Raw genomic sequence first — 16,912 nt, 5'->3', positions numbered from 1 at the left:
CCAATATCACAAAACCTTCAGGAGAATAATGGACCCAGGTGGAAGAATTTGAAGACTGGAAGACTTGTAGTTAAGGTAGAGTTATCATTAGCAGATCTTAGGGAAACAGGAATGCAGCCAGAATCACTTGATATTTGTTAGAAATAAAGATTCACTGAATCATTTCTCTTTCAAAAAAATATCTTTAAAACTTGTATATTTTCAAATGTTCTTTTTTTAAAGAACGTATAAAATTAAGGTATTTGTGAAAATAAACCAGTTTCAAGTATACTTGTTTCTCTTCATTTTGCTTCCTTCAAAGGATTTCTTCTCATCGAGCACAAATGTGCTAATCTTTACAGCAAGACAAACTCTTCTGTGCTAAATCTTTTTAATCTTTTCTTTTCATCCTCTGAGAAAAAGTCTTCTTCATTGGTTGTAGTAGATGTAAAATCATAGTCTCTGGAATGACCATTTACAAAAGTAAATAAGGGATATTTCTCCTTAGAAGAAATTTTCAGCATCTGTAACAGAAAGAAGAATCCCTTATTGAATGCAATAGTACACAGTAGGACCACATGATGAAATCTAATGTTTTAGCCCTGAATCTCTCTTGTTAGCTTCTCTCATTTACATTTACCCAGTGCTACTGCTTTACTGTTCTGGCTAAAAGACAAAAGTTGATCAGCATTGTATAGTTTATTTATAGCTAAATACCTACTTCCCCATTAGGATTAGACCATCAGAAATTAACTATATTATCATTCCTACCCAAAACCCCCAAAAGTAAAGTCTTTTGGTCACATTCGTTTGAAGGCTTACTAGTGAGTTAAGATTTATCTTCTATTGGTGGTAAAAGACAATAAAACAAAATGGTATCACTGATTATGGTAAAATACTGTGAATGACTGTTTAGTACGATAACACAGAAAAAAAAATTAAACTAAGTCAAAAGGTCCATTCTAATCTCACTTCTACAACTTAACTTTGATATGATCTTGACAAATCACTCTACCTGAGTATCACCTATAAAACTGGGCAAAAGTTATCGAATCTCCTTATCTCAAAGAAATGTTAGGATGACCAAAAGCAATAAAAAGTTATTTTTTAAAATCAAGTTTGGTCTTTTCAAAGATTTCTATATTAAAAAAATATATTTCTGCAATAATCTAGTTAAGATGAAAAACAGTATTCTTACACACAGTAACAATCCACACTTTACATATTACCTTCTAAAGTTACATTACACAATTTAGAAGTAAAATAAGTAATACCTGGAATTTTGTGAGAACACCAACAACCTTTATATAACATCTGTCAATTTGGGATTCGTTGACAAGCCAACAACCCATTCTAAACCATTTAAATATTTCTGTTAAACAAAGTCTATTAAAAAATTAAAACAATTTTCATTTTAAGGTGAATAAAAATTTTTGAGTGAAGGATGTATTTATAGATATAAACATTTCTATAGGTAACCAGGACTTATAAGAAGGATTCTGAAAAGTCTATGTGCGCTACAAAGAATGCTGAAAAAATATCGATAGTACTTATACATCATTAATCATGATCAATTAAATATAATTTAAGGGTAATTTTAGCAGTAAAAACTAAATTCTCCCAAATGTTGATATTCAACTGAAGGCTCATCAAATTCTTAGGTATTACATTTATAGATTCTCTTGGCTAAAATAAATATGTAGCCCTAGGATACAGATACAATGTTAAATTTAAAATATTTCAATGAGACAGTTAATATGAAATCCATTTTCTAATTGAGTGGAAATGAACCATTTAAAAACAATCAAGTACTTAAAAACCAGATGTGATGAAATATGATTGATCCTATAATTCATATTGTGCTCCTACTTTTTACACTTCTCAAATTCATTTAACTTACATTCTAAAAAAAAAAACGTAGAGAGAAGGGCAAAAATGTGGAAATGAAAAGTAAGAGACAGAGGGGGCCGGCATCTGATCGATCATCTTTCACCTCGAGCCAATGGCTGGAATACAGTCCAAAACTGTTACCATTTTATATTCATTTAACATCACTTATAAAAGTCCAGTATCTAACAAGCAGGTATCATTGTATCATTTTCAACTCAACACGCAAAGCTAACATTATCATGTCTTCATCGTTTCTTTCAAAATCAAGATGCCTTTCAAATGCTTTTCAAAGCTCTAAGCACCATATCAAGAATTTTTTAGACTTTTTTTTTAAGAATAACCATTGATTTGAACTTTTATTAGAAGGGAAAAGTTTAGTTTTCTTTTTTATACTACAAAATAGGATGCACTATCAAAACATTAAGGTCCCTCCATAATGGATAATATAAAATCTACACAAAAAAAAATCCAAATTAGGTTATCTATATGACTTGGGGTATTATATCAATTGAGATACTATACAAAATAAAGAAAATGAAAGACATTTAATAACTTGGGGAAATATTTAATATTTTGCTGTATTTCCTTCTAGACTTTTTAAAGTACATGTTTAAAATTACTTTAACAAAACTGAGATTAAATTTTATACATAGTGTTTATCCTGTTTTTCCTTTAACATTACATAATAAACACTGAACTACAATCCTGCAGCCTGTGGAATGAAAACCACATTCACAGAAAGATAGACAAAATGAAAAGGCAGAGGACTATGTATCAGATAAGGGAATAAGATAAAACCCCAGAAAAACAACTAAATGAAGGGGATAGAGGTAACCTTCCAGAAAAAGAATTCAGAATAATGATAGTGATCATGGTCCTAGACCTTGGAAAAAGAATGGAGGCAAAGACTGAGAAGATGCAAGAAATGTTTAACAAAGATCTAGAAGAATTAAAGAACAAACAGAGATGAACAACACAACATCTGAAATCAAAAATACACTAGACAGAATCAATAGCAGAATAACTGAGGTAGAAGAATGGATAAGTGACCTGGAAGACAGAATGGTGGAATTCACTGCCACAGAACAGAATAAAGAAAAAAGAATGAAAAGAAATGAAGACAGCCTAAGAGGCCTCTGGGACAACATTAAATGCACTAACATTCACATTATAGGGGTCCCAGAAGAAGAGAGAGAGAAAGGACCAGAGAAAATATTTGAAGAGATTATAGTCAAAAACTTCCCTAACAAGGGAAAGGAAACAGCCAGCAAGCCCAGGAAGCGCTGAGAGTCCCAGGCAGGATAAACCCAAGGAGAAACACGCCAAGACACATAGTAATCAAATTGACAAAAATTAAACACAAAGAGAAATTATTGAAAGCAGCAAGGGAAAAATGACAAATAACATACAAGGGAACTCTCATAAGGTTAACAGCTGATTTCTCAGCAGAAACTCTAGACTTTTTAAAGTACATGTTTAAAATTACACTGCTTCCCTGGTGGCGCAGTGGTTGAGAGTCCGCCTGCCGATGCAGGGGACGCGGATTCGTGCCCTGGTCCGGGAAGATCCCACATGCCGCGGAGCGGCTGGGCCCGTGAGCCATGGCCGCTGAGCCTGTGCTCTGCAACGGGGGAGGCCACAACAGTGAGAGGCCCGCATACCACAAAAAAAAAAAAAAAAAAAAAAAAACCAACAACTTTTAAAAAAGTGTACTTTTTAAAGTACATGTTTAAAATTACAGAAACTCTACAAGCCAGAAGGGAGTGGCATGATATATTTAAAGAGAGGGAAGAACCTACAACCAAGATTATTCTACCCGGCAAGGATGTCATTCAGATTCAATGGAGAAATCAAAAGCTTTACAGACAAGCAAAAGCAAAGAGAATTCAGCACCACCAAACCAGCTCTAGAACAAAAGCTAAAGGAACTTCTCTAAGTGGGAAACACAAGAGAAGAAAAGGACCTACAAAAACAAACCCAAAACAATTAAGAAAATGGTAATAGGAACATACATGTCGATAATTACCTTAAATATGAATGGATTAAATGCTCCAACCAAAAGACACAGGCTTGCTGAATAGATACAAATACAAGACGCATATATATGCTGTTTACAGGAGACCCACTGCAGAACTAGGGACACATACAGACTGAAAGTAAGGGGATGAAAAACTTTTCCATGCAAATGGAAATCAAAAGAAAGCTGGAATAGCAATACTCATATCAGACAAAGTAGACTTTAAAATAAAGAATGTTACAAGAGACAAGGAAGGATACTACATAATGACCAAGGGATCAATCCAAGAACATATAACAATTATAAATATATATGCACCCAACATAGGAGCACCTCAATACATACGGCAAATGTTAACAGCTATAAAAGAGGAAACTGACAGTAACACAGTAAGAGTGGGGTAATCTAACACCTCACTTACACCAGTGCACAGATCATCCAGACAGAAAATAAATAAGAAAACACAAGCTTTAAATGACACAACAGACCACACAGATTTAACTAATACTTATAGGACATTCCATCTGAAAACAGCAGATTACACTTTCGTCTCAAGTGCACACAGAACATTCTCCAGGATAGATCACATCTTACGTCACAAATCAAGCCTTAGTAAATTTAAGAAAATTGAAATCTATCAAGCATCTTTTCCGACCACAATGCTATGAGAATAGAAATAAATTACAGGGAAGAAAACATAAAAAAACACAAACACATGGAGGCTAAACAATACATTACTAAATATCCAAGAGATCACTGAAGAAATCAAAGAGGAAATCAAAAAGTACCGAGAGACAAATGACAATGAAAACACAACGATCCAAAACCTATGGAATGCAGCAAAGGAAGTTCTAAGAGGGAAGTTTATAGCAATAAAATCCTACCTCAAGAAACAAGAAAAATCTCAAATAAACAATCTAAACTTACACCTAAAGAAACCAGAGAGAGAAGAACAAACAAAACCCAAAGTCAGCAGAAGGAAAGAAATCAAAAAGATCAGCGCAGAAATAATGAAATAGAAACAAAGAAAACAATAGCAAAGATCAATAAAACTAAAAGCCGGTTCTTTGAGAAGATAAACAAAACTGATAAACCTTTAGCCAGACTCATCAAGAAGAAGAGGGAGAGGACTCAAATCAATAAAATTAGAAATGAAAAAGGAGAAGTTACAATGCACCCCAAAGAAATACAAAGCATCATAAGAGACTACTACAAGCAACTCTATGCCAATAAAAGGGACAACCTGGAAGAAATGGACAAATTTTTAGAAAAGCACAACCTTACCAGACTGAACCAGGAAGAAATAGAAAATATAAACAGACCAATCACAAGCACTGAAATTGAAACTGTGATTAAAAATGTTCCAACAAACAAAAGCCCAGGACCAGATGGCTTCACAGGCAAATTCTATCAAACATTTAGAGAAGAGCTAACACCTATGTTTCTTAAACTCTTCCAAAACATAGCAGAGGGAGGAACACTCCCAAACTCATTCTACGAGGCCACCACCACCCTGATACCAAAACCAGACAAAGATGTTACCAAAAAAGAAAACTATAGGCCAATATCACTGATGAATATAGGTGCAAAAAACCTCAACAAGGGCTTCCCTGGTGGCGCAGTGGTTGGGGGTCCGCCTGCCAATGCAGGGGACACGGGTTTGTGCCCCGGTCCGGGAGGATCCCGCGTGCCGCGGAGCGGCTGGGCCCGTGGGCTGTGGCCGCTGGGCCTGCGCATCCAGAGCCTATGCTCCACAGTGGGAGAGGCCGCAGCAGTGAGAGGCCGGCGTAACACACACACACAATAAAAGTCCTCAACAAAATACTAGCAAACAGAATCCAACAGCACATTAAAAGGATCATAAACCACGTTAGTGGGATTTATCCCAGGGATGCAAGGATCTTCAATATATGCAAATCAATCAATGTGATATAGCTGATTCACTTTGTTATACAGCAGAAACTAACACAACATTGTAAAGCAATTATACTCCAATAGAGATGTTAAAAAAAAATCAGTGTGATACACCAATATTAATAAACTGAAGAAGAAAAACCAAATGATCATCTCAATAAATGCAGAAAAAGCTTTTCACAAAATTCAACACCTATTTATGATTAAAAACTCTCCAGGGAGTGGGCACAGAGGGACCCTACCTCAACATAATAAAGGCTATATATTACAAAGCCACAGCAAACACCATTCTCAATGGTGAAAACCTGAAAGCATTTCCTCTAAGATCAGAAACAAGAAAAGGATGTCCACTCTTGTCACTATTATTCAGCATAGTTTTGGAAGTCCTAGCCATGGCAATCAGAGAAGCAAAAGAAATAAAATGAATATAAATTGGAAAAGAAGAAGTAAAACTGTCATTGTTTGCAGATGACATGATACTATACATAGAGAATCCTAAAGATGCCACCAGAAAACTACTAGAGTTAATCAATGAATTTGGTAAAGTAGCAGGATACAAAATTAATGCACAGAAATCTCTGGCATTCCTATACACTAACGACGAAAAATCTGAAAGTGAAATTAAGAAAACACTCCCATTTACCACTGCAACAAAAAGAATAAAATACCTAGGAATAAACCTACCTAAGGAGACAAAAGACCTGTATGCAGAAAATTATAAGACACTGATGAAAGAAATTAAAGATGATACAAAGAGATGGAGAGATATACCATGTTCTTGGATTGGAAGAATCAACATTGTGAAAATGACTATACTACCCAAAGCAATCTACAGATTCAATGCAATCCCCATCAAACTACCACTGGCATTTTTCACAGATATGAACAAAAAATTTCAAAATTTGTATGAAAACACAAAAAAACCCATATAACCAAAGCAATCTTGAGAAAGAAAAACGGAGCTGGAGGAATAAGGCTCCCTGAGTTCAGACTATACTACAAAGCTACAGTAATCAAGACAGTATGGCACTGGCACAAAAACAGAAAGATAGATGAATGGAACAGGATAGAAAGCACAGAGACACTCACCTATGGTCACCTTATCTTTGATAAAGGAGGCAAGAATATAAAATGGAGAAGAGACAGCCTCTTCAATAAGCAGTGCTGGGAAAACTAGACAGCTACATGTAAAAGAATGAAATTAGAACACTCCCTAACACCATACACAAAAATAAACTCAAAATGGATTAAAGACCTAAATGTAAGGCCAGACACTATCAAACTCTTAGAGGAAAACATAGGCAGAACACTCGATGACATAAATCACAGCAAGGTCCTTTTGGATCTACCTCCTAGAGAAATGGAAATAAAAAGAAAAATAAACAAATGGGACCTAATGAAACTTCAAAGCTTTTGCACAGCAAAGGACACCATAAACAAGACGAAAAGACAACCGTCAGAAAGCGAGAAAATATTTGCAAATGAAGCAACCGACAAAGGATTAATCTCCAAAATTTACAAGCAGCTCATGCAGCTCAATATCAAAAAAACAAACAACCCAATCCAAAAATGGGCAGAAGACCTAAAAAGACATTTCTCCAAAGAAGATATATAGATTGCCAACAAACACATGAAAGAATGCTCAACATCGTTAGAGAAATGCAAATCAAAACTACAATGAGATATCATCTCACACCAGTCAGAATGGCCATCATCAAAAAATCTACAAACAATAAATGCTGGAGAGGGTGTGGAGAAAAAGGAACCCTCTTGCACTGTTGGTGGCAATGTAAATTGATACAGCCACTATGCAGAGCAGTATAGAGGTTCCTTAAATAACTAAAAATAGAACTACCATATGACCCAGCAATCCCACTACTGGGCATATATACCCTGAGAAAACCATAATTCAAAAAGAGTCATGCACCACAGTGTTCCTTGCAGCTCTATTTACAATAGCCAGGACATGGAAGCAACCTAAGTGTCCATCAACAGATGAATGGGTAAAGAAGATGTGGCACATATATACAATGGAATATTACTCAGCCATAAAAGGAAATGAAACTGAGTTATGTGTAGTGAGGTGGATGGACCTGGAGTCTGTCATATAAAGTGAAGTAAGTCAGAAAGAGAAAAACAAATACTGTATGCTAACACATGTATATGGAATCTTAAAAAAAAAAAGGTCATGAAGAACTAGGGGCAAGACAGGAATAAAGACACAGACCTACTAGAGAATGGACTTGAGGATACGAAGAGGGGCAAGGGTAAGCTGGGACCAAGTGAGAGAGTGGCATGGACATATATACACTACCAAATGTAAAATAGATAGCTAGTGGGAGGCAGCCACATAGCACAGGGAGATCAGGTCAGTGCTCTGTGACCACCTAGAGGGGTGGGATAGGGAGGGTGGAAGGGAGGGAGATGCAAGAGGGAAGAGGTATGGGAACATATGTATATGTATAACTGATTCACTTTGTTATAAAGCAGAAACTAACACACCATTGTAAAGCAATTATACTCCAATAAAGATGTTTAAATAAATAAATAAAATAAAAAAGTCACAGGGACGTATTCTACAGCATGGGGAATACAGTCTATAATATTGTAATTACTCTGTATGGTGACAGACGGTAACTGGACTTATCATGGTGATCACTTCATAATGTGTAAAAATACTGAATCACCATGTTGTACAACTGAAACTAGTCTAATATTGTATGTCAATTATAATTCAATATAAAAAAGAAAAAACACAATTATTAAAAAAAGAAAAAAGATTAGAAGGAAATGAATTGTAGTGCTAATCTAAAATGGCAGCATCCTAGGTGAAAGACCTATACACTGAAAACTATAAAATTCTGATAAAGGAAATTGAAGATGATTTAAAGAAATGGAAAGATATCTCATGCTCCTGGATTGAAAGAATTAATATTGTTAAAAGGCTGTACTACTCAAAGCAATCTACAAATTTAATGCAGTCCCTATCAAATTATCCAAGACATTTTTCACAGAACTAGAACAAATAATACTAAAATTTATATGGAACCACAAAAGACTCAGAGTTGCCAAAGCATTCCTGAGGGAAAAGAACAAAGCTGGAGGCAAAACCCTCCCAGACTTCAGACAATACTACAAAGCTACAGTAATCAAAACAGCATGGTATTGGCACAGAAACAGACACATAGATCGATGGAACAGAATAGAGAGCCCAGAAGTAAACCCACACACCTACTGTCAATTAATCTATAACAAAGGAAGCAAGAGTATACAATGGAGAAAAGAGAATCTCTTCAGCAAGTGGTGCTGGGAAAGCTGGACAGCCTCACATAAATCAGTGAAATTAGAACACTCCCTCAAACCATATACAAAACAAAATCAAGATGTCTTAAAGACCTAACTACAGGACATGACACCATAAAACTCCTAGAAGAGAACATAGACAAAACGTTCTTCGACATAAATCATAGCAATATTTTCTTAGATCAGTCTCCCAAGACAAAAGAAATAAAAGCAAAAGTAAACAAATGGGACCTAAACAAACTTATAAGCTTTTGCACAGCAAAGGAAACCATCAACAAAATTAAAAGACAACCTACAGAATGGGAGAAAATATTTGCAAACGATGCACCTGACAAGGGGTTAATATCTAAAATATACAAACAGCTCATACTACTCAATATCAAATAAAACAAACAACCCAATCAAAAAATGGGGAGAAAACCTAAATAGCTGTTTCTTTAAAGAAGACATGCCGATTGGCCAACAGGTATATGAAAAGATGTTCAACATCTGTACCTCAATAAATAAACAAACAACAAGGTCCTACTGTACAGCACAGGGAACTATATTCAATATCCTGTGATAAACCATAATGGAAAAGAATACAAAAAAGTATATAAATGTACAACTGAGAATATACATGTATAAAAGAATATATATACATATATATGTACAACTGTACAGCAGAAATTAATGTAACATTGTAAATCAACTATACTTCAAAAAATTCAATAAATAAATAAATACATGTTTTAAAACATAGTATACTGTAGTGCTCGCTTCGCTAAAATTGGAATGATACAGAGAAGATTAGCATGGCCCCTGCTCAAGGACGACACGCAAATTTGTGAAGCGTTCCATATTTTTCTTATTCAACATAGTTCTGGAAGTTTTAGCCACAGCAATCAGAGAAGAAAAGGAAATAAAAGGAATCCAAATTGGAAAAGAAGAAGTAAAGCTGTCACTGCTTGCAGATGACATGCTACTATACATAGAGAATCCTAAAGATGCTACCAGAAAACTGCTAGAGCTAATCAATGAATTTGGTAAAGTAGCAGGATACAAAATTAATGCACAGAAATCTCTGGCATTCCTATACACTAATGATGAAAAATCTGAAAGTGAAATCAAGAAAAGACTCCTATTTACCAGTGCAACAAAAAGAATAAAATATCTAGGAATAAACCTACCTAAGGAGACAAAAGACCTGTATTCAGAAGATTATAAGACACTGATGAAAGAAATTAAAGATGATACAAAGAGATGGAGAGATATACCATGTTCTTGGATTAGAAGACTGAACATTGTGAAAATGACTCTACTACCCAAAGCAATCTACAGATTCAATGCAATACCTATCAAACTATCACTGGCATTTTTCACAGAACTAGAACAAAAAATTTCACAATTTGTATGGAAACACAAAAGACCCCGAATAGCCAAAGCAATCTTGAGAACAAAAAATGGAGCTGGAGGAATCAGGCTGCCTGACTTCAGACTATACTACAAAGCTACAGTAATCAAGACAGTATGGTACTGGCACAAAAACAGAAAGATAGATCAATGGAATAGGATAGAAAGCCCAGAGATAAACCCATGCACATATGGTCACCTTATCTTTGATAAAGGTGGCAGGAATATACAGTGGAGAAAGGACAGCCTCTTCAATAAGTGGTGCTGGGAAAATTGGACAGGTACATGTAAAAGTATGAGATTAGATCACTCCCTAACACCATACACAAAAATAAGCTCAAAATGGATTAAAGACCTAAATGTAAGGCCAGAAACTATCAAACTCTTAGAGGAAAACATAGGCAGAACACTCTATGACATAAATCACAGCAAGATCCTTCTTGACCCATCTCCTAGAGTAATGGAGATAAAAACAAAAATAAACAAATGGGACCTAATGAAACTTCAAAGCTTTTGCACAGCAAAGGAAACCATAAACAAGACCAAAAGACAGCCCTCAGAATGGGAGAAAATATTTGCAAATGAATCAACTGACAAAGGATTAATCTCTAAAATTTACAGGCAGCTCATGCAGCTCAATAACAAAAAAATAAACAACCCAATCCAAAAATGGGCAGAAGACCTAAATAGACATTTCTCCAAAGAAGATATACAGACTGCCAACAAACACATGAAAGAATGCTCAACATCATTAATCATTAGAGAAATGCAAATCAAAACTACAATGAGATATCATCTCACACCAGTCAGAATGGCCATCATCAAAAAATCTAGAAACAATAAATGCTGGAGAGGGTGTGGAGAAAAGGGAACACTCTTGCACTGCTGGTGGGAATGTGAATTGGTTCAGCCACTATGGAGAACAGTATGGAGGTTCCTTAAAAAACTACAAATAGAACTACCATATGACCCAGCAATCCCACTACTAGGTATATACCCTGAGGAAACCAGAATTCAGAAAGAGTCATGTACCAAAATGTTCATTGCAGCTCTATTTACAATAGCCCGGAGATGGAAACAACCTAAGTGCCCGCCGTCGGATGAATGGATAAAGAAGATGTGGCACATATATACAATGGAATATTACTCAGCCATAAAAAGAAACGAAATTGAGCTATTTGTAATGAGGTGGATAAACCTAGAGCCTGTCATACAGAGTGAAGTCAGAAAGAGAAAGACAAATACCATATGCTAACACATATATATGGAATTTAAGAAAAAAAAAATGTCATGAAGAACCTAGGGGTAAGACAGGAATAGACACAGACCTACTAGAGAATGGACTTGAGGATATGGGGAGGGGGAAGGGTAAGCTGTGACAAAGAGAGAGAGTGGCATGGACATATATACACTACCAAACGTAAGGTAGATAGCTAGTGGGAAGCAACTGCATAGCATAGGGAGATCAGCTCAGTGCTTTGTGACCGCCTGGAGGGGTGGGATAGGGAGGGTGGGAGGGAGGGAGATGCAAGAGGGAGGAGATATGGGAACATATGTATTTGTATGACTGATTCACTTTGTTGTAAAGCAGAAACTAACACCCCATTGTAAAGCAATTATACTCCAATAAAGATGGAAAAAAAATGTAGTATACTGTAAAATGTACTACTATTTAGCAGTTTAAATGAATAAGCTAGACCAACATGAATAGATATAATCTCCAAGTCACTATCAAATGAAAAAGCAAGTTGCAAAAGGATACATAACATTTTTATATGAATATATAATTAATGACAAGCTTAAGAACAAACAAAAAAAAAACAGTGTATGTTGTTTACAGATACATCAAGCATACTAATTTATACTAATTCAGGATAGCGGCTACCACTGGGAAGGAAATAAGGGAATAAGATTGGGGAAGGGTAATACACTTCGATTATATACGTGGGGTATCTTTTTTCTCCCTTAAGCTTAGAGGTAGCACATGGCTATTTATTATTCTATCCTCTATATTTATGCTTCAAATTTTTAGAAACTAATTTAATAAAATGAACATATTGCAAAATACAAACTTCTTCAGTCTGGCATTCAATACTCTCCACAATATTATTCCAACCTCCTTTTCTAGCCTCATCCTTCACTATTTCCTATAGCAGTGTTTCCCAAGCCTTGGACATTTATATACCTCCTTCCTTATTTTCACTATATATGCCATCTCTATTACAATTAACGAATATTTTTCTTTTCATAATTTTAACCCCAGTCGCCTTGTACAGGTCAATGATAAGTAGGAAACCACACGTTTAATAAGCCAGCTATTCTTTTCTAATATGAATATACATATATAAGTATCAGAATATTTGTCCCAGTGTCACCTAAAAACATCAAGTATCACACTTTAGGTTGCACTGTCTTATACTAGTGGTTCTCAAATTTGGTGTACAAGATTACTTGTGAAGTTTGTTAGAAATGGAGGCTCCCAGGCTATACCTCTAGGGATTCTGATTCGTGCAATCAGAAGACAAAATATCGTGCCCTATATGTATCCATGGCACCTAACAAATTGGACTATTTGCCATTCTCTAGAGAAGCTCTACATTTTTCTTTTCCAATACCTTTCCTCTTGTTATCTCCTCTGCTTGACGTACCCTCCCCCTTCTCCCTTAGCCAACAGAAATTAAGCCTACACTTTAGGGCTCATATTAAATATCACCATCACAATAAAGAACTTTGACTTGGATGCGACATCTCTCTCATTTTAACACTCCTCCTTACCCTATCAATTTATTTCTATTTCTGTATGAATGCTTATCATATTTAATGTAATACATGTCTACTTGTCTTATTCTGCCTCCTGAACTATAAATGCTACTTGAGGGCAAAGCCTTGGTCATTTTGTGTTTTCAACATGACAGTTACTCAGATACTTGCTAGACTGAGCTCTGCTAAACACTGAATCAATTTAACAATTTTTATTAACATTTTAAAACTCATGTGGCATAAGCATTAGAATATTCACTCACATAGCATTACAAATTAAACATGAGAATCTAGACTACCTGGCCTCAATTTCAAAATGAGAAAACTGAAAATATATCCTATATAGAAACAAATAATTTAAGATGTTTTAATTTTCAAAGAAAAAAATAACAGTTTAACTAAAAATGTTGAATTCAGTTTTTAAGAAGGAAAATTGCTTAACTTACAATCTTCTAAGCAAAAGTAAATGATCACGTTATTAACTGACAAAGTGAGGTTTTGATACTGCTACCAAAAAGCTATTAACTTAAGAACAACAGTATAATTAAAGCAAAGTTAATTGACTCTGGCAAAATTCTCAGTACTTCCATATTATATTTCAACATGGTTTCTCATTGCTTTAATACTGCATATTACTTAGATGCATCAAGAGCAGTAACTTCTAGGTAGTTCTAGAGTGTACAAACTATTAGTATAAAACCACAAAACTATCTGTTTTTAATCAGAAAATATCAACATGCAACTCATTTATGAATATGGTTTTTCTCAATTTGGTAACAGTAATTTGGGCTTTTTTCTATTCCAGAAGTAGACTACATCACTGTTCTAAATATACTTATTTCAACCTAGATAAAAAATAAACTAATGGAAACATAAATGGGACTTTTTAACGGGAAATGTTCATCAACATCAATCTATATTACCATATATCTGTATTTGTATATTTTAGCACGTACATACTTCATAAAGCCAGAGAATTGTCAAACTAAAATATACAAATGTATATACTAATTTCAAGTAATAAAAGAGGGGAAAATGGAGAAAACGTATTTTCTTATGTTCACTTGGCCTTTCAGGTCGAAAAGAAGAATGAAAAGATGACAACTGTGAGAAATGAGGAATAAGAAAAAGTTCTCACATATCTCATTTTTCTCCTCTCCTCATTCATTTTTCTGTCATGTTCCTGTTAAATTTCCTCTTTTACATGGCAGGTCAAGTAAACTAAACCTAACTTAAATGAAACTTTTTATTTTTTTTCATTCTATTTTTACATTATAAAACTAAAATTTCAACCCACTATGTCCATTTTCCTGAATAAAATTAATTGGAAGTAAAGCAGTAATAAGGTATACACATTACAACTGAGCTCAAATTAAGAATTCCCCAAAATGATTCTAGTTTTAGTTTTACTTACCATAAAAAATGATAACCTATAATATTGATAGTAATAAAGAGAGCCATCCAATTAGGCTTACTTCCTAAATAAGTAAATTTTTTAACTTTCTAAAGTACTAAATATAGACAGAGTCTGTCTTATGGCCCTATAAATGTTTTAGCAGTACTCAAGGGCCAGAAAAATTCAGAAGTTTAAAGGTAATAAGAGGAGTTAAATAAACCTACTTCCAAGATCCTATAAGTAGAATAGATCAGATTAAACAAGTTTATTGGAAGGTAACAATACAGCTCATCTGATAAAACAGCTCTGAGAAATCCTAAAACACCATTTCTCTTTACAAAAATCAAAACACTTGGACTAACAAGAAATAATGCACAATTTGGCTTGATCAAATACTTCATTAATTTTTTTTCTACCCCCTAAGGTATTGCCCTTTTAAAATCCTCTTCAAATAAAATATAACCTAATTGCAGGCACATGGCTAGTTTGCAGAGATTTTTATTTCAACAGTGCCACCTAGTGGAGCAATCAATACTTTCAATTGGTCACTAAGTGATTTCATCATCCTCAAAAGCTAGGAATCCCCAAATAGTTGTATTTTCTGGTTCAAAATATTCTTAATAATACTAACATTCAAGGGGAAATTTTATAAATGAATCATAATCTATATATTTTTATCTTCTGATAGGCTACCTCTAATAAAAATTAGGTCATTTACAAATATTATTATAATATTTAAAATAAAAGTACCTTAGTGATTTCTTCAGAAGCTTGTTTGAAGTCCTGAACATTTCGACAGTAAAATCCTATTGTACAGCTAGGATCCATTTTTCGAAATGACATCTTTTTGGGAGAAGGGCAGTGGAATGTCTGTAATTTTAAAAGTTCTTTAGGATTAATTTAGTTTATTTGATGGACTTAAGTATACAAAAATATTACTTAATTTAAAATTTGCTATCCAGCTTTCCTCCATACTACAAACATGCTTTCAAATGGTGTTTTAGTCTCTCCTCTGAAGATGATCCCTCCCAACCTCCAAAGCTGTAAAACGTAAGCGCCAACATTGTGTATATTCAATTCACCAGATCTCCACCTTATGCAACATTAGTGCCATTCTGCAAAAGAAGGTAAGTGTGTCAAAGTGGTGTGCATTTCTAACACTTGCAGAAGGGAAGAAAAATGTGTCTCTGAAAAAGACATGAATAAACTAGTACAAGGTTTAGAATCAAGTTAGCTCTTTCTAAGAAAGTGTAATTAAGTCTGTTTGGTTAGAGATTTTTTAAATGTTTATAAACCTTTGAATAAGAATACGAAGACTTTGTAAACAAATACGCGGGTTCATGAAAATGTTCCATAATGATATAAAGAGATCAACATGAGAGTTTTAGCAACTGACACAATTAGCACATAATTACACATTCTCCCAACCCACTCTTCTACTGAGCTTTACCTCAAGTTCTTGTTCAGTCCCACACAGGATACAGGTGAAAACTGTTCTATTATGGTCCTTGCCCTACTCCTTACCAGTCCTCCTGTCCCTTAGTTCACTTTTCTCAAGTGGTCACAGTGCTAAAGATATAAATGAGCTAAGGAGACTGCTCTAGACTCTCTACTCTTGTCAATAGGCTGTGGCTACTAGTAGTCTGGTATCTTTAGAGAATGAAAAAGGAGGAAAAGGGCAGAATATAAAGCTAATCATTCCAATTTTTTCTTCACCACGACACTCTGGTACTTTGTTCAAAAGATTTTTTTTTTGAACTGCGTGAATGCTCAGACACTTGTCCTTAAAAATTATTGATGCTACCAAATCTTTTTTTGTATGTATAAAAAAAAAGTTTATGTTAAAAAGGACGGGCAGGGCTTCCCTGGTGGCACAGTGGTTGGGAGTCCGCCTGCCGATGCAGGGGACGTGGGTTCGTGCCCCGGTCCGGGAAGATCCCACATGCCGCGGAGCGGCTAGGCCCGTGAGCCATGGCCGCTGAGCCTGCGCGTCCGGAGCCTGTGCTCCGCCACAGGAGAGGCCACAACAGTGAGAGGCCCGCGTACCACACACAAAAAAAGGAGGGCTATAAAATATATATATATATTCATATTTGCTTATATTTGCATAAAGATATCAAAAATTAACAAGTTTAAGGAGAGGAAGAAAACTGGGTAGATGGGAATGGGTATGGGAAATTCTTCATTTTGCATATTTTATATTTTTGAATTAAAGAAGAAGCTCAAGAAATAATCTAGGCTGGATATGAACCCATAAACTT

At 35.0% G+C, this 16,912-nt stretch overlaps 1 protein-coding gene across 1 annotated transcript in view; it reads right to left on the bottom strand.

The window, feature by feature from the left end:
- Positions 1-294: 294 nt before the first annotated feature.
- The window catches only part of ATG4C (autophagy related 4C cysteine peptidase), a 63,669-nt gene continuing 47,051 nt past the window's right edge, over positions 295-16,912 (bottom strand). The window contains exons 9-10 of the mRNA XM_007464294.1: positions 15,402-15,521; positions 295-503 (exon numbers count right to left, since the gene is read on the bottom strand). Of these exons, the coding sequence (XP_007464356.1) occupies positions 336-503; positions 15,402-15,521 (288 nt within the window). The 3' untranslated portion in view covers positions 295-335. The remainder of the gene's footprint in view (positions 504-15,401; positions 15,522-16,912) is intronic.

The sequence above is a fragment of the Lipotes vexillifer genome, unplaced genomic scaffold (assembly GCF_000442215.2).
Source record: "Lipotes vexillifer unplaced genomic scaffold, Lipotes_vexillifer_v1.1 scaffold47, whole genome shotgun sequence".
NCBI lineage: Eukaryota > Metazoa > Chordata > Mammalia > Artiodactyla > Lipotidae > Lipotes > Lipotes vexillifer.
This window is presented reverse-complemented; position numbering and strand designations above follow the sequence as displayed.